The 22,299-nt window shown below is 49.4% G+C and overlaps 1 protein-coding gene across 6 annotated transcripts in view; it reads right to left on the reverse strand.

Annotated features, from left to right (window-relative positions):
- The window catches only part of NRP2 (neuropilin 2), an 80,551-nt gene that overhangs the window by 34,822 nt on the left and 23,430 nt on the right, over nucleotides 1–22,299 (reverse strand). For all 6 annotated transcript variants that reach the window (XM_015868262.3, XM_015868259.3, XM_015868260.3 and 3 more), the window contains exons 3-10: nucleotides 19,070–19,251; nucleotides 14,671–14,901; nucleotides 13,936–14,091; nucleotides 11,935–12,104; nucleotides 10,776–10,931; nucleotides 2,818–2,962; nucleotides 2,195–2,544; nucleotides 932–1,076 (exon numbers count right to left, since the gene is read on the reverse strand). In XM_015868262.3, the coding sequence (XP_015723748.2) occupies nucleotides 932–1,076; nucleotides 2,195–2,544; nucleotides 2,818–2,962; nucleotides 10,776–10,931; nucleotides 11,935–12,104; nucleotides 13,936–14,091; nucleotides 14,671–14,901; nucleotides 19,070–19,251 (1,535 nt within the window). The remainder of the gene's footprint in view (nucleotides 1–931; nucleotides 1,077–2,194; nucleotides 2,545–2,817; nucleotides 2,963–10,775; nucleotides 10,932–11,934; nucleotides 12,105–13,935; nucleotides 14,092–14,670; nucleotides 14,902–19,069; nucleotides 19,252–22,299) is intronic.

A 22,299-nucleotide genomic window follows, 5' to 3' on the forward strand; every position in this document is an offset into this window, starting at 1 on the left:
TTTCAAGTTTCTAAGAACAGGAATTCTTGTAAGAAAATGCTTTGTACAGATGTGTTTACAAAATGGAAATCATACCTCTTTATCGCTGACATCTGGACACCAGATTTAGATTTAAGTGGATTATTAAAATAATTTGAAAAAGAAAAAGAAAGGACAACTAGCCCCTGGCACTGAAAAGCATCAGACACAATGAATTGTTGGGTGCATTTTTGGCTTTTGGGGATGAAACTATGGAGCAATCAATCATGACTGAGCCTTAGAAGGGTCAGAGGCACAGCCTCTATTGATCCCAGTGAGCTTGTTAGACAGTTTTCACTTCTGCATTAAAAATAATGGCATCTGCAAGATGTTTCACTTGTGAAAAACAGGTGGGCAAAAGTGAACAAACTTCCCATTCTTAGGAATGTCGTAAATCCCCAGCCTTCTCTGCAGTAGGATTTCCACATGGGGTTTAGTGAGAGGGATAGCTGTTTTCATAGTAAAGCCTTATTGGGGCAGCTCAAGATAACTGCAGTGGTCCCAGCACCTCACTTTTGTGCCTCTGCTTGTCTTCCTACTTTTTTGTCCTATTTATTTGGGTTGAAAAGTGCACATATTGTCTAACTAACACTGGGAGTGCAAAAGCCTGCACAATATCCAGATAAAAGATTCAAAAGGAGTAGAAGGGAGGTGGGGATAAATCCCACATGCAGCTCCTTGGGAAAGCTTGAATTGGCATTCAGACATTGCACTACATCCCATGTCAAGGACAGCCCCTGACCTGACTTGTTTTTAAGATGGAGGAAAAAAGATGGGCTTAGGCCACTCTGTCAATCCTGCAGCTGTGGCTCCCTGCCCCAGCATGACCCTGTGGTGGGACAGCAGGGAGAGAAATAACCTTACTCTTTTCTTGCTGGTTCACAACCAGTAGGTGGAGGCACAGGTGCCTTACCTGTCCAATCACATCCCAGCACTTCCAGACGCATTCCTATTCCTGCTGGAGACCACCTCTCTGGGTGCACTCGGATGTACTGGGCAGGAACGGGGTCAAACCTCCGGATTTCAGGGATATCATAATGGATGTTGCCTTCAAAGAGCTGCAAAGAGAGAGAGAGGAAGAGTTTGTGATGCATACATCCCACCTGCTCTCCACCAACCTTGATATTTGGGTCTGGCAGGACACAGCCATGATTTGAAATAGTTTAGCTGTCCAACTACAAGGCACTGAATATAGCTGAGCAGCAACTGGGCTGCTCCTCCTCAATTTCAAGAAGACCAAAAAGGCTGTTTCCAAGAAACTTGAATGATCTTCCTTGGCCTCTGGTTCATATCCAGGGGCTAGATTCTGATCCAAGCCTCACCAGGAAAGCATGTGGAACATCCACTAACTTCATGTATAAATAAAATCAGATTTGTCCTTTGGCAAGTAAGAAAGCTACTGCATGTTCTAGGATAGTGCAAACACTCAGTTTTCTGTACAGTCAAAAGTACTGCTGTTTTTCAGCTTGAGTGCATGAACTGAAGTCTGTGGGAAATAAACACAAGGCCATAGGATAGCATCAGGCCTTCTAAAACTCGTTTTTATGATCAGGAAAAATTAAAACTTACTTGAACACTCAGGAGCAGATGAGTTTGCATAATAACAAAATTCTTGGCAGTAGAAAAGAATTCATGTATTCCTCAAGCCCCCTGCCATCCCCACAGTACTAGGCAGAAAGATTATGGCTAGCTCCAACAACATGGGAATCACACAGGAGATTTCAGGCTTATGCTGGTGTGATATAAGGGACTTAGTATAGCACATTTCCCAAAGAGAATTTGTGATTAATTCTCCTGTTCCAAAGCTGCAAGCCTGAACAGTAACACCTTTCCCCTTAAAATATGCAAATAGTTTGTGTCAAACGAAATTTAACACATTATCTTGTGGGCTCTGACCTGCAGAAGCTGGAAAGAGCAGAAAATATTGCCCACATCTCCATGCCTGGCTTTCAGCGAGAAGTGAAGATACTATCCCTGGGGCTATGTGGAACCTACATCCTGTAGTACACCTTAAGAGCAGAGCCAGGGGATGCAACCTGGGGTTTCCTAGTGACAACTCAAACTCCCAAAATCACTGGAGGGAGAACAAAAGCTAATTTCCAAAGACATCACCAGACAGACTGAAGATACCCAGGAGCATATATCACTTTTTGCAGCTGCTCCAAGCAATGCTTACCTTGGCCTGCATCGTTTTGGGGTCCTGGATGAATTCCCAGTCTTTTCCATTCATGCTGTATGCTACCTTAAACTTCTTCACAAAAGAGCGGGACTCGGTGGTGGTCACGCTGTCCCCTCCACGAGCCCCCTGGATAATGACGCCTTTGATGTTCTTTGGGACACCCAGGTCCACTTGCAGCCACTCCTCCCCGGGCTGGGCTTGAGGGATGCGTGGAAACCAGCCTGAACGGCTGCTCACCAAGCGGGCCATGCTGGGAGACCAGTCGTAGCCTCTGATAGAAGAGGCCGAGATCTGTGAGTCAGGGATGAGGCCAGAAAGCATGCCCAGCAAGTTGGAGCAGGGCGAATCTGCAGGGAAGAAGAGGGAATGAGAAGCTAGGAAGGAGGCAGAGGGCACTCATGGTTTTCCCTGCAAGTTTAAGCTCTGGGCACTGAAGCAGCACCGAGTGCCTTGTCTTGCCTCCAGGGGCTGGGCCCTGGTTTCCCTAAGCACAGCAGAGAGGATAGGCATCTCTGTTCTGCTTGCAGTGCCAGCGCTGCTGCCACAAACAGCTGTCATAGTCTGGGACAGAGTGCTGGAGGGACAGAGAGGAGGGCTGATGGGAACAGGGAGATGCTCACCCGTGATGCGGCAGCCATACAGCTCCAGCCTCAGGGCAATGCCATTGTGCCAGCTCTGGGGACGGATGCGCACAAAGCGTGTGAGCACTGGGCTGTGGATCTTGTTGAGAACCACCTCCGTGGCATCCTCATTGGCCTGAAACGTCTGCAAGAAAGAGGTGACAGAAATACGATTATGTCCTCCTGTGGCAGAAAGAAATAACCAGGTCAGATTCAAAACAAACAACCTCAGCACAGAAAAATGAGGAGAGGCTTTTCTGGGAAGGGCCGGACCATGGCCAGGGAAAGCCCCAGGGCAGACAAAGAGGGCTGAGCTGCTGGCAGGACTGCTGGTGGGCTGAGGGACTCGCCCATCCTGACTGGACCTCACACTGAGCTCCATTGGGAAGCACCACAGGGAAGCACCCAGCACATAAGCAGCAGGAAGGATGCGGCCCCTGCCCTGGGCACTGAGCTGCCATCTCAGGCAGCCCCTTTTCTGCTCCCCAGTGCACACACAGCCCTTCACAGAGACAGCTTTAGGAGAGAGTTTATGATCCGACATGATACAAAAAAGCTGCTGTCTTACCAGATGGCCGTAATCAATAACTACCAGATGGATGCTAGATCCTCCCCTCCCTCCCATTACTCTAACAGGCCGGGCAAGAACTGGGTAGCTGCGCTTCTGTTTGTGGCTGTGGTGCCACTAGGGGAACAAAAGGAGGGAAAGAGCAGATACCCAATCTGAGGGCCATTTCCAACCCAGCAGACTGCACTAACATTCCCAGACTGATGCTGCCCTCACTCCCCTTTCCCTCATAGCACGCAGGTTTTGGGATGGCTGCAGTGTCCCCTGGCCTCAACCAGGAGCAACCTGCATACACAGTGTAAGCTGGGTTCTTTCATTGTTTCCCACCCTGCATATGACATTCTAAGCAAGGACCTTTGCTAAGTTTATCTCAGAGCAAAGCAGAAGAGCAAAATCTTTGACACTCAGCTCCACTGAACAATTCAAGCACAGATTCCCGTGAGTTGGGACAGAACAAGGGTGAGGCTGTATGCTGGCCTCCTGCCTCCAGTAGGAGTTAAGAAGCATTTTAAGTGTCCTATTGCTCAGGGTCTCAGGCTGCTCTCCTCCAAGGCTGTCATGCCCTGTGGTGGGCAGGAGGTGTTTGCAGAGACAGAAGTGGTGCTCGCAGCCCAATGGCAGTGCAGGGTCCTGCCCAGGATGGGGGTGTTCCTGCCAGGGCATGGAGTGCCCATGGAGAGCCTTGGTTGTGAGTCTGGACAGTAATTAGGACTTGGAGTTGATGTGAACTTCAGCAGAAATGCTAATCTGGAGATATACATCACGCTGCTACCGTTCAGCGACACAGCATGGTTTATGTGCTTTTAATATCCTATTTTATCCTGTTTGACCCCACTTCCCATCGTTTCCCTTGCTCAGCAGACACCAAATACCCATTTTTCCAGCAGGAGGCCTGTCAGAATAGTGGTTACTATATACTGCTCCTCAGGCATGTGTGCGTGTCTTGTATACGTGTGGGGGGATGCACACGCATGCATGGGCCGAAAGGACACATTTCCACAGCACAGCCTCCAGCTCCATGTCAACACAGCAGCTGACACACAACACCTTGCCACTGAACCTAACACCAGAGGACAGGAAATGTTTATCTGAGCCTGGGCCACAATTTTAGCCTGGGAGGAGCATCTCAGGCCAGCCCAAAGGTCCTCACGTCCCAGGAACAGCTCCTGGTGGCTATGGCAGCGGAGGGAGCAGCTCCTGGCAGCCTCCCCTGCTTCCTGCAGCCAGCAGTCAGAGGGCTCCGCAGCCAAAGGTTGCATATGGACCGGCATGCTCAGCAGTCGCTGATGAGGTTTGCTGCTCTTTTTGGTTTAACATATTTGCAGCTTTGTTCTTTTTTAGCTCGATTCACACATACGAGCATCAGGGGCCAGAATCCAAATTTACACCAATGTAATTTGTTGCTGATTTCTGCAAAGTCAAGCTTGACAGAAAGCAGAAGCGGGACCGAGCCCAGAAAACTTTATCACTACCACAAGCATTGCTGAAAGCATCTCTTATGTGACCTCAGTACCAACCACCTGCTTCCAGGAGAGCAACCTCAGCTCTACTTTACATTTGGTGCTCAGTGATTTCCTCCAACTGGATCGCATTCTTTAAGTGACATAAATCTGAACTGGAGCCATGATGGACTCCCAGTTCACCACAGCAGAAGTGCCACCCAACTCCCATCTCTAGCCCAAGCCATACATTGTTTCTGAAACATTCATTGTTGGTAGCAAGTCACTGCTTTGTACCCAGTTCAGCACAGCAGAGAGGAGCCCAGTTCATGGAGGACATGCATGCCTGGCCTTACACCTTCTTCCCATTGAGGACATACCATGCACCTGCAGCTCCCTGCATCGCTGACCAGGGTCAGGTCCTCATCCTGTGGGTTTGCTGCTCCCAGAGCTGAGAGAACTGCAGAGCACCCCGTTGACTTGAGCAGGCTCCTCATCCTGCCTCAAATTAGCACTCACGGCATGGGAAGAACTAGCAGGAAAATGTGTGAAATTCGGAGCGCCAAGAAAGAAAAGATTTCTTCCCCCTTACCAAAATAGAATGTTGCTATTCTTCCTCTCCTAGCTGCTTTCCTTCCCACTCAGCACATAGTGGGAGCCAAGTCTTCGGATGGTGTAAATCAACATACTGCCATCGAAGGATAAGAAGTCACAGTAATTTACACCAGCAGAAAAAAAACCTGGCTGCAATCTAGGGATATGGGCACGCACACTCAGCAGAGCGCGCACACGCAGGCGCACGCACTCACTGACGGTGACAGAGCCAGAAGACAAATGGGAAAACCATTAACAAATTAAAAGCACCTTCCAAGAAGCAGTCAAGGGAACTCATTTTCACCGCAGCATCAGAAAGCCGACAGTCTCCTCCCCACATACTTTATGTTTACGTTTTAGTCCAGCCAGCAGGTCTACATGTAGAATTAAATTGATAATCAATGAGCAGCAACCTGCTTAATTAATTTGCTGCAGAAAGCAAAAGGCAGGAAAAGCTGCCGAGTCTGGAGGAGGGCTGGGCAGTTTCTCACCACGCGCACACATCTCCCAGCAGCACTTAGGAGTTGTGTTCCTGATGTTTTGCAACTGTCCCAGAGCAATGGGGGCATTTCTGAGCTGCGTTAGTGCCAGTGGGTTCAGGCACTGCCAGCGGTAGGGCCTGGAGTGAAGGACAAAAAGGAGACAAATAGGTCCATGCAGGCAAAGGCAGCAGAGCAGGCAGCACGAAGGAGGTGCCCTCTTTGCTGGCTGCTTGGCCACTGTGAGATTTCTTGGGGAGCAAAAGAAAAAGAGGTAGGGAGGCAGACAAGCCGGCCAAGGATGGCAGCAGCCCTCCCTTTGTCTCTTTGTATGTGTCTTCTTGGACCCACTAGATTTATGGCAGGATTATGTTACTCCCGTGGCGACAGAGCCCTGGAAAAGAGCATGCTAACGGGATTAGGCCTTCAGGATTTAGACAGAGAAGCATGAAGGAGAAAAGTCGGGGAGATTATTTTTCTTGTCAGATAGGGAAGGCACAAAATGGGGTATGTTTGATGGTGGGAGGATTCTGGCTTAAGTGGAGGGTGGATAGTCCGGGATTTATTAAATCCAGGAACAAGAAGTTAGAAGAAAAATGATACTTGGCAACAGTGAACGAAGCGCAGCCGCCTGGGCCAGGCGCAGCATGCAGGGCTTGCCAGCACAGCGTCTCTGAGAGGCTGCACTCAGAACCGGGAGCCACCAGGGATGGGAGAAGTGGCACTCTGCTAGCCTGCAAAGGAGATAGCAGGCCCAGGAACACAAAGCTGCAGCCTGGCTCGGAAAGCCAGAGCCGTAATTCTCCCCTGGTACTGCACCAAGGGTGAATGCACGGGGCTGCCTTTCCCAAAGCCTGGTGGCTTTGTACTGCTGTGAAAGCAGCAGGAGCAGGCTGGGACCTGGGGATGCTTCTGGGCAGACTCTGCACCATGATGTCTCTGTGCAGAAGCACTTCTGGCTTTCTGGCTGATCACGAGAGCTTTTCTTGAGATTTACACAAAAAAGAAGCCACAGGCCTGAAAGATTTTCTCTCCCTCCTCAGGTGAATAAACACAGGAGACCTCATTATGAACTAAGAGGGCAAAGGACCGCTCCTAAGGGAAGGCATGAGGGTCTCCACAGATTTATCCTCAGTATCCTCTGCCAGCACTGAACACCTCTAACGTTCCCGGTTCCATGCACAGCTGAGATACTGCAGAAGCTCTAAGCAGTGATTTAACCTGCCTTCCTGCATCATCTGAAATACCACCCAGGAAGGTTCACTGATAACAAGCATAAAGCTGTCAAAACAAGTAGGAAATTGAAAACGCACATCAGCTGGATCTTTCTGCCATTCCTTATCCATTGACTTAAGAGTCTCAAAGCAAATGCTTCAGTTGCCTTCTTCCCATTCACACACAGGGAAATGGAGGCAGAGACAGCACCTATCTTGGTCCCCCACTGCACGATCCTGGAGAGCTGAACTCTGCAATTACAAATGTGAGGAAGCTCAGACCACACGGAGACTGGAACCTGAAACCCAGCAACAAAAGAAGTGGATCAGAATGGATGAGCATGTTGTTTTCCAATAAAATCCTCACCGCTGGATCTGCCTGAAGAAAATGGTCAAAAACAAAAGGACAAATCCTGCCAGGTGCTCTTTTCCTTTCTTGGGTTCAAGAAAGAGTCATTTTTAAAAGACATTTGCAAATGGCCAGATAAGATCTTGGCACGAGCTGCAAGGCCAGTGCCTGGAAGATAACCTCAGGGGCCATTGACCGCTGGGTGACACTGACAGGGACCCGTTCTGACACCACTGCTTGCACATAGAAACAGCAGTTCTGGCCCTGCAGGCTTGGGCACATTTACGGGGTGCCTGGTTCCCCCTTCATGTCTGTGCCCAGACAGCCAGAGGGAGGTGACAAGTACGAGCACTGCTGGTGGTGGCACAAAAAGAACTGGGCTTTCAGGCTATGTAGCTCACTACAGGATGCATGAAGGAGGAAAAAGCCAGTGCAGCTTTTCTGGGGTCATGGTTGTTTAGACTTGTCCTATGGGGATGCTCTGGAGGGGAGAGTAAGGGGAAATAGTGTCAGCAGCAGGTGGTGGCTGCTTTCTTGCCCATCTCCTCTCTCAGGGGACATATGAGAAGGCAGCTTCGCACCTTTGGCCCCAGCAGGACAGAGCATCATCCCTTGGACAGGGGGATAGCTGCCATGTGCTGGACTCACCTCTGTGGGGCGGTGGGGAAGCCTGGCAGGGGCACAGGGTGACAGGAAGGCTTGGTGCTCACCTCCTACCAGTCCTTCTGCTGGGATTGCATATTAATCTCATTTTCCATCACTTCATCCTGTCTCTCCTGTTTCCCTTGCCACGACTGCCAGCAGCTGTAGACTCAAAGGTGAATGACCATGTTCCACAGGGACACAGCCCAGTCTCGCTTTCCTCCCAGGCACTGCCAGGAGGGGAAGTGGGAATGAAGGGGAGGAGGTCAGAGCTCCCTGTCCTCTGCAGAGAGAATCCTCCTCCTCCTTCCACCCCTCTTGTGCTTGCCGGCTTTCTGCTGCTTTAGCTCCCTGATAAAGATGTAAAAGTCAGCTGACCTGCCCACAGCACAGCAAAGCATTGCTTTTGGCCCACACAGGGAGCAGAAATTCAGAGCAGTGTTTGATACACCCCATATGTGTGCGTGCATCTGCATATACATATATATACTTATCTATATACGTGTGTATATATATATATACATATATCTGTGTGTGTGTGTATGCATGTATAGAGAGGAACAGAGTCCCCGTCTGTCTGCCCCTCCCCTCCTCGCTCCTCATGGCACCAAATCAAGCTGCGGCAGACTTGACAAATCTCTTTGGCATGGCTCACTCCACCGTTGCAGCCCGCAGTGAGCAGAGCACTGCACTGACGCAGGGTGATACCTGCAAGCTGAGAGCAGAGGCTGAAAGCTTCCCTAGCACAGGAACAGCTAAGAGTAACATGGGGCCAGAGGCCCACTGCCAGGCTGGGAGTGAGGAGCTGCCCCCAGTCATGCTGAGGCTCAGCTGCCAGGGTTGGTCTTGCAGACAGAGGGAGAGCAAGACGCTCTGATACAAGGGGTAGGAGAGCCACCGAAAGCAATTACTCGTCTTCCAGCCTGGGGAGGTGCCTACTAAATTGAGGCCAGAACGTGGGAAAGTGGCGAGACTGGAATAAAGGAGTAAAAAGGGAAAGGTTTAACTTTTTCTTTCTTTCTTTCTTTTTTTTTTTTTTAATGAAGAGAGAAAGTAGGGCAGGAAGGAGCTGACAGGGCACGAGGGCCAAGTGCTGACATGGTGGCAATGCACGTGGCTATGGGGATGCTCAGGGCTGGCACCAGCCAGGTTGACATAGGCCAACCCGATGAGGCTGAAACCAGCCCTGCTCCACCCTGCTGAGGCAAGGATGGGAAATCAGCCTGCAGAGATGGTCTCAGCAAGACCTCAAACTCCCCAGTGTCTGTGGCCTGCACAGAGCAAGGAGATACGCCCTTGGCTCATAGAAAGAGACGCTGTACCAGGTGGAATGGGGAGTGCAGGCTGTGCAGCATGATGAGAGCTCTGCCACCAGCTGCAGCCTGGGGCCCACAGGGCAGCTGGTGTTCCATGACCCGACATGGGCAGTCTGAGCTGGGAGCTCACAGGGGGCTGTGCTGCCCTGTGTCCCCATTTCCCTACCTCAAAAATAGCACGGACACCACCCCCCTGGCACACAAGGAGCTGAAAGGCTCCAAATACTGCAGGTATGAGACCTCGCCAGTGGCCTCTCACAGTGTGGACTCTCTATGGGATGAAGAGCAAATTTGAACCGCCTGTGGGGAAGGGGAAATCACACGGCCCGGAAGGGAAGGAAATGTCTGAAGGAATCCTGGACAAGGCGGGATACTGCAGTTCATGCCAACAGCGTCTGTGCCAGTAAAGGGAGGGGACAGCTAATTTAACAGAAATGCTGAGGAAGCAGAAACTGCCAGGACGTGCATGCAGGGGGAGACAGGCGGGCCCCATTTCACTCAGATCACGGCACAGCAGTAGGGAAGACCTGAGCTGCAGCAGCAGCAACAGTGGGCTCCAAAGAAAAGCAGGGAAGGGCTTTTCCAAGGTGCCCTTAACCAGGGGATAACCGTATGACCAAGGCAAGAGACAGAACAGAACCAGCCAGCACCACAGCTGCCCTAAGCCCTGCTAGCTCTCCCCATACACAGCCACACTGTCAGCTCCTGCTCCGCCTGCTTCAGAATCACCTCACCATGCAGCACCATCCACAGGCACCCGTATTTATTCCCCTCCTTGCTCCCATCTGCATGTGCCTCCCAGGAACACGGTGAGAGCACACACCAGCTCCTGGGGTTTGATGCACCACTGCCAGCCGCGCCTGCTAGCTCTGGCAGCCTGAATGCTGCTCATTATTTATTGTTCATTTTGTTCTCTGGGATGGTGCGATCCCCTCTAAGGATTTGCGCCCTTTCATTTCCAGGCCTCAATAACTCCTGAACTACAGTTTCATGTGGTTTTGTGATTGTTAACCCAGCATGCAGACGGGGCTATGGCCATAAAAGCTCAATGAATCTTGTATGGCAAAACACAGGCTGTTAAAGCATTTTCTCCTTCATTTGCAGTCGAAGAACATATTCTCACCACCACGAAAGATGCAACAGCAGCCAGGTTTTCCAAGGAATCATGTTTCCTCACTGTTGTGCAGAGGAGAAAGGACTGTTTCTGCTCTGCTCAAGGCATCATCAGTCTTTTAGCCCTCATCAGAAAAAAAGTCTCTCACAGATTAAATGCTGCAGATCTGTAAAATCACTCTGTTCTCCCATTGGCTGTAAGACCCACCAGGGCACACACAAAAGAGACAAAAAGGCCTTTTACCTTATGGTTTTTACCATGTCGGTACATCATCCAGTCCTCCCCGTTGGTGCTGACCTCCAGCTTGTAAGTACGAACATAGTACCCATTCTGGGTTTCTCTGGAGATGGCACCCTGTGTAGCAATGGCTGTGAGCACAGTCAAGAAGTGGAGATCCACCTTTATAGGGGAAAAAGGGACAAGAGACAGAGTGGTGAGCAGCTGAGAGCTCAGGCTGGCTCCACACTGGGAGGCACACAGGAATGTAAGAACTCATCTCTACAGGCATAACTCCCCCAGGCTGAATTCAGCAGGATTTCTGCAGCCAGGGACAAGGGTAACTGGCCCTGATGTGTGTCCACAGGTGACCATCACAAAGCCACCTTCCTGCTTTGGACCAAGCAATAGGATCCATACAGAAACTGGAGGCTCAGGTCCATTAAAACGGGACAAGGGCTGACTTTTTACATGTAAAATAAAAGCAGGGTGTCCAATTAGTAAGTGCTACAGTTTCTGATTTTCCTTTTTATTCTTTTTTTTTTCACAATGTGGGTTGAGAAAGGTCAGCAGAGCTGGCTTGGTAGCACTGCAATGAAATGAAGAATGAGATGTCTGCTGGAGGCAGTGACATTCACCATCTTTCATTCCTAGTGCCCTTTAGCAAGCAATGTCTCATGGCAATGTGACACAGCCAGAAACCCTGTATGGACAGAAGCTGCAGATCTAACTAGGTCCCAGGGACAGCCTTGGTTCTGACAGCCCCCTACCTGACATGCAGCCCACTCATGCTCCTCGCATCACTGATGAGATAAATATTATTCTAGATGTTTTTCCACACGCCTCTTGGAGACATTGTTCCTCAGGCCAGTGGCAGTCAGTGGCCCTTGTAAGAGGCAGAGATCTCTCAATTTCTGTCAGTATGCTGGAAAGTCCATCAACACTTTGGGCAGGAAGGAGAGGGGTGGGAGAGGGACAATGGGTCAAGTCAGCCTCGTGCAAGCATGCTAAGGGGAGAGTCAGCCTATCTCATTTTACAGAGGCACTGCAGCTCCCCTGCTGCTTGCTCCCCATGGGCTACAGAGGCAATAAAAAATTCAACAAGCCTTATGGTCAAGGGTCAGTTCAACAGCGTGATGCTCCATTTGGTGGGGAACAAGGTGAGGGGAGTAGAAAGTCTACGAACCTGGAGGTACTCTTTGTTGCTGTCTACATTGGGGGTCCAGCCATTGTCATCGCTGTTGAGCCGGCTCTGCTGGGGCGTCCATCGCCCATCTGAGTAGGTGGAGGAGGCACTGATCTGCATGTTGGAGATCCTGCCAGATTCCATCCCCAGTGGCACATTGCACTGGAAGTCTGCAACAGGGACACACACATAGATGCTGATCAGCTTACAGTGTCCGTATTTCACTCCCTAGTGGAAGGAGCCCTAAGCTATCTTTCACAGCTAACTCTGAGCAAAGCTGTCTGCCTGGACAGATGAGCAGATATACACGATCTTGTATGTTGTGTGCTCTCACAGATGGCACTGTGAAATTCAAGTGGGGCAGCTTTATGTTTGAATGGCCTTCTGACAATTAGTACTGTTCAGGTCTTTCTGCCTATCTCCCTTTTCTCCACTGCTGCAGTTTTAATGCACCATTCTAACTCTTCCCTCCCTCTGTCTCCTTGTCTTCTTATGACAAGATGTCCCACATTCCCTTGCCACAAAGTTCCCCATCTTCTTGAAGGTTGGAGGTGAAAACTAAGCACTGACAAGGCAAGGAGTGTGGGCAGGGAAAACAGGAGGATGCTCACTGCTGTGCTGCCAGCAGCAACATCAAAATCTGGCACAGGCAGGCCTAAAGGTTCTGTGTGCATGTGAGAGTATGGGTGTGTTTGTGGATGTGTGCTTGTATTATTTGTGATATCAGGCCTGTAGGGATTAACCAGCCATAAACATGAAAGGCTCTGGTATGCTTTTATTTGGGTTTCCTCACTTCTAAGACTTTTAAAGGTCGTAATTAGCCCAATCTTACTGCACATCTCGTATATTTTATGGCAGTTGTCCTGTAAAAACAATAACAACGAAAACAGCTCACCACTGCTGTAAACCAATGGGGCTTGACCAAACTGTTTATGTTTTTAATGCGGCCAAGTCAACCCCGGCTGGAAATGATGGGCCAAGTTAAGATCTCAGTGGTATTATTAGAGTTTCAGTTTACACCAGTGTGAATCAAAACAAGCCTAGCCCTTCAATAGTTCTCATGCTTGATTTCTCAAGCTTTGTGTGTCATCAGTGCTTTATTTCCCAGACCTTTTAAAGAACGGGATAGAAATGGGATTAAAGAACATATCAACGGAGTGTGGTAATACATAGCAGTGAAGAGCTTGTGCATATCTGTAACTTTCACAGCCTCAGCAGAGGGGCCCTTAACTCAGTGGTGGAGCAAGAGACTGTAACCCAGCTCCCCCAGCCCTGCACAACCCTCCTGTCCATCATGGGCTCTCAGCCTTGGGTCAGAGACCTCCTCTCTTTCTCTGGGATTGATGGGTATCCTGAAGGCTTTTTCTGTTGTATCACAGGTTTGCTGCTAACAGAGTCTGAGAACTGTAGCTCTGATGCAGAAATATAATGGGAAAAGTAATTGAATTTCTTCTAGCCTGCAAGTGTTTTCACAAAGAATCAAAATGCTCTTCACTCTCAAAAGATACAACTTTCCTTCCTTACGCCAACTCAATTTATCTCCCTTAATAAAGGATCTAAAACAAATTCTGGTTTGAACTTCTTAGCGCTTTGGGCATTTCTTAATTAGACAGACATGAAATTCCAATTTGTAGTTTGGGGCTGTGAATTTTTGGAAAATTGGAGAGATTTTCCCCAATGCTTTAATGATTTTGCTGCACCCACTGGGCTGAAGCCTCACCCTAAATCGTTTGGGCTGATCATATATACAAAGGATTCTGTCCCAAAAGGTAGGGAGAAGACTTCACGAGCAAGTGAAAAGTTAAGGAAAATGCAGAGAATGTAACTCTTCCTTACATCCTATTCCTGTGAGAAACAGCATACTTAGTGCAATTCCCATCTGTGGCTAATGGGGAACAAACCCTTAGGCATACTCCTCCCACCTCACTCTTGCAAAGGAAGTGCTTAGTTGATACAGACAACACGACTGCCCAAGACATGCTCAGGACATTTCCAACTTACTTTCAGGCACTTCCTGTTGGATCAAGTAGTACTGAGCAGAGAAACCATCTTTAGCCACAGCCAGGTCAGTGTGGAAGGTGAGCGACAGGACTCCGGTGGTCGAGCGAATGTCCGACGGCATCTTAGTGCCACAGTACCTGCCTATCAATGGGCCAACTGCAAAAAAAAAGAGCAGCAGAGGTAACTCCTGCCTTTTCCCCAGCCTCATGGGTCACCATTAGGTTGGCATCACTCACCATGGATGCCTTAGCAGGAGAGACTGGGATGAAAGAAAGGCAGGTTTTGAGGATGGGCTACTTTTTTATATCCACTGGCCCAGTGCCACGCAGTGCTCTGCGCAGAAATATCCACTGCAGCAAATATTGCTCTGCAATTGCTGGGAAATGCTCCAATTTGCTCTGTTTCACAGTGCTGGTTCAGGGTAGGGAGATCCTCTCAGCATGCATGAACCCTTTGCCCTTCTCTTAGTGAGGATCAGTGCTCTGTGGGAGTGTCCCAGGGGACTTTTTAGATCAGTAGTTACAACAGAGCTTTAGTTTCAGGATTAATGCATGCAGCCTTCTGCAAGCACATTGCTCCCATGGCCAGCTACAGAGTGCCCTTATGCCAGGCTGGATGCTGCAGTCACCTCTAAGGTTAGGCACCTTTGATCTTAAGAAAAAGAGCACAGAGCTCTGGAGTTCTGTGAGACATGGAGAGGTGTTGAGGATGCAGTAGTGGCATCCCATGGCTTACCTTGAGGGATGCCGTCCCAGATATCCAGCCAGTCATACTTGCAATCTCCCTCCCCTGCCTGCAGAGGGTCATGCTCGAGGTCAAAGAGCACAAAGTGGAGAAGGATTTCTGTCTTTGGCTTGGCTATGATGGTAAAGACGCAGTCCAGGTTGTGTGGATATTTGTCAGGGAAGCCTGGAGACTCAATAGTACCATTGGAGGCAGTGAAATTTCTGGAACAGTCCTCAGAGCCTATAACAGCAGGAAAACCCCAGTCTTAATATGACACAGCTTAACACCAACAGCTTGACAGACTATGGAAACCCCATTTTGAGCTTAGAGGGGCTGTGTACTCTGGAAATCTCCGTGACCCAAGAGCTGTGTGACTTTGCCTGCAAGGATGGGAACTGATTTTCAAAGCTTTCCATGGCTGGAGAGTCAAGGTTTGTGCACTCAATGGAGCAGACAGTGTATCTAAATCCCTCATATAGTTTTAGATGCACAACCCATGTGCCTCTGCTGATCCCCTTTCCAGTTACTCCAAAAACAGGACTAGGAAAGTGATCCCATCCAAAGCCACTCAAAGCCAGGGCTGTGAGCTGGCAAATCAGCCCCTGCTGCGCCCCCCACACCAAGGTGGTAGCTCTGGAGGGGAAGGGAGGCGGTGCCAAGCTGGGCTGTGCTTCCCCTACTGGCTCCTGAAAGGGTGACCTACTGCCTGCCATCATCACTGACTCAGCCATGCTGGCAACAGGCCACCACAGCTCCAGGCATGATGGAGGAGCCCCTGCGTAGTGAGGGAGCTGTCCTGGGAAGGAACAGAAGAGTAATGGGGACTTCATCTATTTCAAGAAAGCTCTCCCCAGGGGCTGATCTCCTGCAACCTCTCTCGATATCTATGTCTCAGTTTCCTCGAGAAAATCAAGAAGTGCAAATATTTAGACAGTGAAAAGACCCAGAGGGGCCAGCGGGTGCCAATGTTTCCACTGTCAGCTGGGAACCTTGGCAACCCTGGGGAGGCGAGCAGTTAGCCTGCTGTGCCCCTGCAGCTCTGTGAGGGACAGGGCAGCACCAGTACATGGCTGTGCTCAATTGCCACAGCAAGGGTGGGGGAGATGGGGCTGCGGCAGGGGGCTCTGCCAAGAGGGGGAACAGAGCCCCTTTCTCACAGATTTGGCCGTCCGCACCAGAAATGCAAGTTATTTCTATCCTTAAGGAAGACCTTTGCATTGCAAGTCGGGCAGACAATGTTGCCTCTTATTTACTGCTGACCTCTGTGCTGGCCCCCGCCGCAGCTTGGTGCCCCCTCTCAGAGAGCCAAGGTGCCTCGGGGTGGCCAGCGAAAGGGGAATTTGTGACGTATTCATACCACGGTGACTTTGAAACCAGTGCTCTGTGGAGGCAGGACAATGGCCAACAGAAATCTGCAGCCTGGAGCTATTGGAGGGGAAAGGAGATGTTACGGAGCTTTGCAGCCGCTGCTGCAACCTGGTGTTAACAAAGGTTTCAGCTTTGGTTTTGCTGGGACACCCGCCTTCTCCTCTACAGACCCTTCTGCTCCATCTCTTCCAGGCAGCACGAGCCTTCCTGGGACTAATGGGAGACTTGTTATTCAATTCAGCATTAACCTCCAGGAGTCAGGCCAGCAGCCCGCAGTAATGGCAGGATCCCGGCACCACATTATGCAGTGCCTAGCTGGAGAGCTACTCAGGAGAGCCTCTTAATTGACTACCTAATGAAGCAGCCAGCTTTTCTGGTGTGAACCTGTGGGGTAAAATGCAGAGGCAAAAAATAAGGCCAAACACAAATCACAGCATAATGCTGTGAACGGGGATAAGGGTGTACTTCATTCCAAACAGCTGAAAAGACAAATAGATAAACAAAATACTGCAAGCTCCAAGCTAGGGAGAAAATCAAAGACAAAAACCCAGAGTCAGGAGTAAGGAACTGTCCTCTGGAGACAGGAGAGAGACATAACTATGTCATTGTATTCGACAACAAGTTTCCTCATGTGGAGCTCTTATCGGATTTGGCATCTTTGTCTAGAGCTTGGCTGATACCAGCAAACAATGATCGCCTTTTCATAAGGATGCTGCAGATAATAAACAGGAGTCCTGCTGGCTTCAGCAGCACGGACCAGCCTGAGAGCACACTTTGATGCCCAGCGAGGAGGGCTCAGGCCAGCCCTACCAAGCTGATTCACAAAGTGAGCAGCAGGGAAGCTGGGCTCTTTTGTCAGCCCACAGACCGCTGACTGAGTCCCAACAGGGGGACCCAGAGACTGGTATGCAGTTGTTTGTATGCAGATTGTCCCTCTCACATGGTGATAAGGAAAATTCAGCACAAGGTGTGGAAATAAATGCTCAGTTGAAAAGAGTTGCTTTTTTAGGTCACCTTTAAGGAAGAAAGAAGCTGCAGCACTGCTGCCTTTACTGATGTGGACAATGACAATCCAGTGACCTTTAAGGCTGGTGACATCCTTGCAAACTCCCCTGGGAGCTCAGACTGAAGGTGCCCGAAAACAAAGGGTAACATTTGTTTCTGTGCGGTGCCTTCTGCACTCCTCTCCTGGGATCCCTGGCAGAGACAGGGCTGGGCAGGGAAGGTGGTGTGGTGCTCCCAGTCCTCTGTGTTGAAATCTGCATTACCAAGATAAATTTTGTGGTCTGTGGCAGGAAGAAAGTGCGTCTCTCTCTGGAGAGGGCAGCTGCCTGTAGTGGGAGAACAGTGGATAGAGGAGTGCCAGCACAACTTCAGGCATGACAACTCTGCAGGAATCGCCATCGAGGGACACAAGCTCATATCCAGCCTTCAGCCAACACCATCTCTCTCCCTCCCAGCAGCAACAAGATCTCTTTTTCCATGAATTTGTCTCCTTCCTGGCTCCCGACACTGGCAGTCAGTTCCTGCCTGCTGCCCCACTCCTTCCCGCTGGCCACCTCTGCCATCTGCCAGTTGGATCACTTCACACCACTTTGTGCCCCAAGGCAGGGCACGGACTTGATCTGGGAACCAGCACAACTCCATACCCAGCCTCTTGGGCTTGGAATGTGTGTGTGTACCAGGAAGGAATGTCAAGGGATGCTGAGCAGGGTCACCAGTCTTCCCACCTGAACACAGGCACTCTGCCATCTTCTGTGATAGCAACTGGCCTTAACAAATCCCAAGAGCCAGCTGAATCAGTCCACATCTTCACCATTAATAACCAGCAGTGGCCTGAAGTAGCTGCACCAGACCAGACTGATGGCTGACTATACAGCCCAGGCAACCACCAGCAACAGCACTTTCCTCATTCATGAGAACCTCTAGATGCTCCCTGTCCTCGCCATCTCACAGTAAAACTGAGGAATCTCATCCCTGACCCATTGCAGCAAAGTCTCCACATCCACCTCCACCTGTGAGCAGCAGATAGGGGTGCCTGTGAACCTGCCTGCCACATGGTCCCTGGGCACTGGTGCCTGTGCTCCTGCCTCTTCTTTGCAGAGGCGGATCAGTCATCAGTCTCTGCGAAGGGGAGGCAGTCTTGTGTTCCCTTCTGATTCTTTACCATGCACAGGCACGTTTTTCTTGCTGGATGTGATGACATGAGAGCTGCACATGTGTTTCTTCCAACGCACCACCACAGGAATGTGGGCACAGGGTGGGCACTGCATCTCCATGCAGAACATGCTCCCGCTCCCTCGGCAAGCAGGCACACTTTGCTCACCCGCACACACAGCACACTGAGTGGGTTTTATGCTCTCACGCCTTCTTCCCAGACACACAATCCAGACAAATATTTAGACAGAAACACTATTAAAAGGCCTTTGAGCAGCTTTTACTTTTCTCAATAATAGTTTGGTATTAACCAGAATTATGAATAGTTCCTCTCATATTTGCCTGGAAAGGCACCATCTCTACCCTTGACAGCTCTGCTGACAGCAGTCCCTTGAAAACCAGAGCTCCCCAGTTACAAACCCAGCTTCCAGGAGAAGAAAACACAGTGCCATTGATCATTCCTCAATCGCAACTCCACGGGAGGGGAGCTCCATACACTCCTAACCCAAAGACAATCCCCATTTAGCCCTAACAAGCTCCACACATGCCATGAAGAAAGACAGACATTTCTGAGACCTTGAATTCAAAGGAGTGTATAACAAGGAATCCTGCTTTTGATGCAACATTATGATCCAAAAATGTACTATCATTTCCCACTCTAGCATCTTTACCTTACTGGAAGTGAGACGATGGCTTACCTAAATTTTAAAAAAAAAAACCAACAAACTAAAAACACAGCAAACTAAACTAAAAAAAAAGAGCCCTTTATCTGCAAAGAACATGAATGTGCTAACATCATATAGCAACAGTGGCCAACAACATCTCCTTGTGAAGATCATCGTGGCACACGGCCCAGCAGACAGGCGCTGATTCAGCCACTGACCTGTCTTGTAGATCTCATAGCGCAGGGAGAAGCCGGCCCCTTGCCGTGCATAGTCCGAGGTGAACTTGATGTAGAGAGAGGAGCCCGATGAGATGATGGTAGGAGGTGCAATGTTCCCACAGTGCTTGCCCAGCAGGTCGGCTGCTTCACTGTCCCCATCTCGGATCTCAATGAAGTCATACCTATGAGGCAGAGGAGATGACAGGAAAACCATCTGTCAGAGTTCTTCAGCATGCTGGGGACACACACTAAGCACTTATTTATCTGCGTATTTCACAGAACTACCTTCCAAACAGGTTCCTGAGACTCAGCCATTCACATCTACACACACACACATACACACATTCTTCCATTTTGTCTGGCTGCCCTCTTCTCTACTGTGACCTCACATAATTATTCTTTTATTGCACCTACATTCACTTCAACTTCACAGACAACTTGCAGACTTCTGGATGCAATTTGCCCATACTTTTACAAAACTCCTTTGGTAAAGGAGAAGACAAACTCCAATACTCCTGGCCTGCTCTCCTTCACTTCCCTCTCTATGTGCCATCATACTACACATCGTGTACATCGTGCCCTTCTTGACACTGTATTGGCACTTTAACAAGTGTGGCTGCTATACTTATTCAGGCTTTGGACGGTAATACCAATTCTCTCCTGTTAAGTACTAACAAAGACTCCCGTGGATGAGAAGCTCTGCATGAAGAGATGGGCAACCACATTCACCACTGCCCAGCCCTTGCACCCCTGTAACAGCCTGCCTTCCCACCTGCTCTACCAGCCCACCCGCCCAGCCCCTGGCTCTGGGGAGGAACACTTTGGCTTGGGAGAGCTGCCTCCTGATGCTGAGACAAAGGCTAGCTGCAAAGTCTGGCTGGAAGGGGAAACTCCCACAGATTCCTTCGTCTGGGCCATGACTAATGGCAAGGTAGTATCAGGCTGCGTGCGCTGCGAAGAAACAAACAGCTTTTATGCGAACATCTTGTTCTTCAGCTGTCTCCTAACACCCGTGCTCTCCCGCCCCTCTCCTCATCTTTGGCCAGCACACTGCTATTTACAGACACTGCCCATCTCCCTTCCACTGCTCATTCGCTTTGTTATCAACCTGTTTGAACAATGCTACAGCTCTTCTTGTGGGGCTGGGAGGGAAGCAGCAGCTCCACACTGCCAGAAATCTGCCTTTCTTCTTTGTCACAAGATCTTGTGTTTGGGAATCAAGAGTTGAAAGGAGAAGTAGCTTGCTGGATGCAGCGATCCTCATGTGACTCATTCCCGCTCCGCAAAGCTCACATTGGCGGGCAACAGCCTGAAAACAAACTTACAGAGACGCACTGTGCTCCTCCACAAAGAAAGATGGCCTGAGCAGCTTCGGTTTCACTCCTTTCTGGGACTAAATCAGGCTGAAAGCCAGAAGCAAAATGCCTGCAGATAAAATCCTGTCAGCGCTGGACCCAGCACTGAGTTAGCTCTAATCGCTCAGCCTTTAACTCTGTTACAAATGCCACAGCCTTGGCCAAGGTGAAACCTAAGCAGTCCTGAAACAAAGCACTGGCACAGGAAGAGCACCTGGCTTAGCTGGTGGGTGGAAGTGCAGGGATGTAAGTGAAGATGGGCATCCCCAGCTCCTGGGCAGATCCCCATCACCTCATGACCCCATACTGCCCCAATACCACCCAGCGGCACCCGCTGTGACCCCACTAATGTCCATCACGTGTGGTTTGCTCCCATCCTCTCCCCTGGGAGGAAGAACACAGAGGACAGTGTCAGTGCTTCTTTTAAGTAGAATTTTTTCCTCCTTGTTTGTCTATTTGTTTAAAGTAGTGCTGAGCAAACAGCAGGGACACTTTGTTCTCTAAATAACTCCTTGATCTCAACTGTGTGTGCAGCCCTTCCACATCTGAAGTATATGTCTGTGATGCAGGACTGCCGGCAGCTACTGAAATAATGAACATGCAACAAAAATTAATTTGTTGAAAATATGAGTGTTGGCAAAACACAGTTAGCGTACCGGGTTGGAAAAGCTGCCATCTGCATAGCACAGGCACAGGTTAGCTGCATCTCAAGGAAACATGTCTTGTGTCCTCATAGGGTTATGACTGGCCAACTCGGGACACAGCCTCAGCTGTTGGCGTGCAGTGCTGCAGCTCCTGCTGCAGCCAGCACACCAAGCAGCCTATTGCTCTCCACATGCCTTCTCAACCACCCAATGCACTAGGAGCCCTGGCAATTTCAGAAGCAAATTCTGGACCAAGAAATATTTGCTTATTGAATGGGTGAATGACTTCCAATAATACAACAATTTGGGAATATTGCAATCTGCTCTTGGACAATCTGCACATGGAAAATTAAAAGAATGAATCTAGTAAGTAAACCATCAGGAAATATTTGCCTCTCTCTGAATTAAACCCTGTTTGGCTTCATCCAAGCATCTAACCAAGCTTTCTCTTACTGCCACTAATCCTTAATAAATCAAATGTTACAAACAGCTAAAAAAGCCCCTAGGAGAAGGTCAGAGAATCCTTTTTGCCAAATACAAAATTAATATAAACACATATGAGTTTTTGTTCCTAGCTAAAAAATCTTGGCTCAAGCCCTCTGCTCCTCATGAGGCAAAACTCCCTTTCTTCAGGTCATGTAAACAGAGCACGAATTGGGAGCGTGTTACGGTCAGGAGATAGCTCCTGCCCAGATGAGGGGGAGCACCTCCTTCCTCTCCAACATGGCAATTAAGTTTCAAGCTTTAAAAATAAAATACAAAAGACTCCTGGTCCAAAACAAGAGACTTTAAAACTTCAGCAAAAAATACTGACTAATCCCACCACAGACTCTTTTGGCATCATGTGCTTTGGTCTCGTCCATGCCTTGGCCCACAATCAAACAAACTGATAAACCCCACTCTCCTCATGTTGGGTCACTGGCCAGACCTTTGCTTCTGTTAAGTTTAAGCATTGTTTCCAGACTTTGTTCTTCTTATGTGAAAAACAAGAAATAAAAATCGAAGGAAGAAAGTACAATGTAGGGGACACTTTTTGGTCTAAACATTTCATTTCCAGATAATTACAGACTAACATACAGCTGGGTGGGACAGTTACGCAGTGATAGCATCCACACCACCCCGACCAGTACCCAGCAATTTGCATTTCACTCACATAACCAAATCCATTACTTCAGTCAGCATGCATCATCACCTCTGTGGGCTGACCTCCCTGGCATTACCTCCACTGGGC

This window comes from Coturnix japonica, chromosome 7 (genome assembly GCF_054131305.1).
Source record: "Coturnix japonica strain WE chromosome 7, WE-NBRP24, whole genome shotgun sequence".
NCBI lineage: Eukaryota > Metazoa > Chordata > Aves > Galliformes > Phasianidae > Coturnix > Coturnix japonica.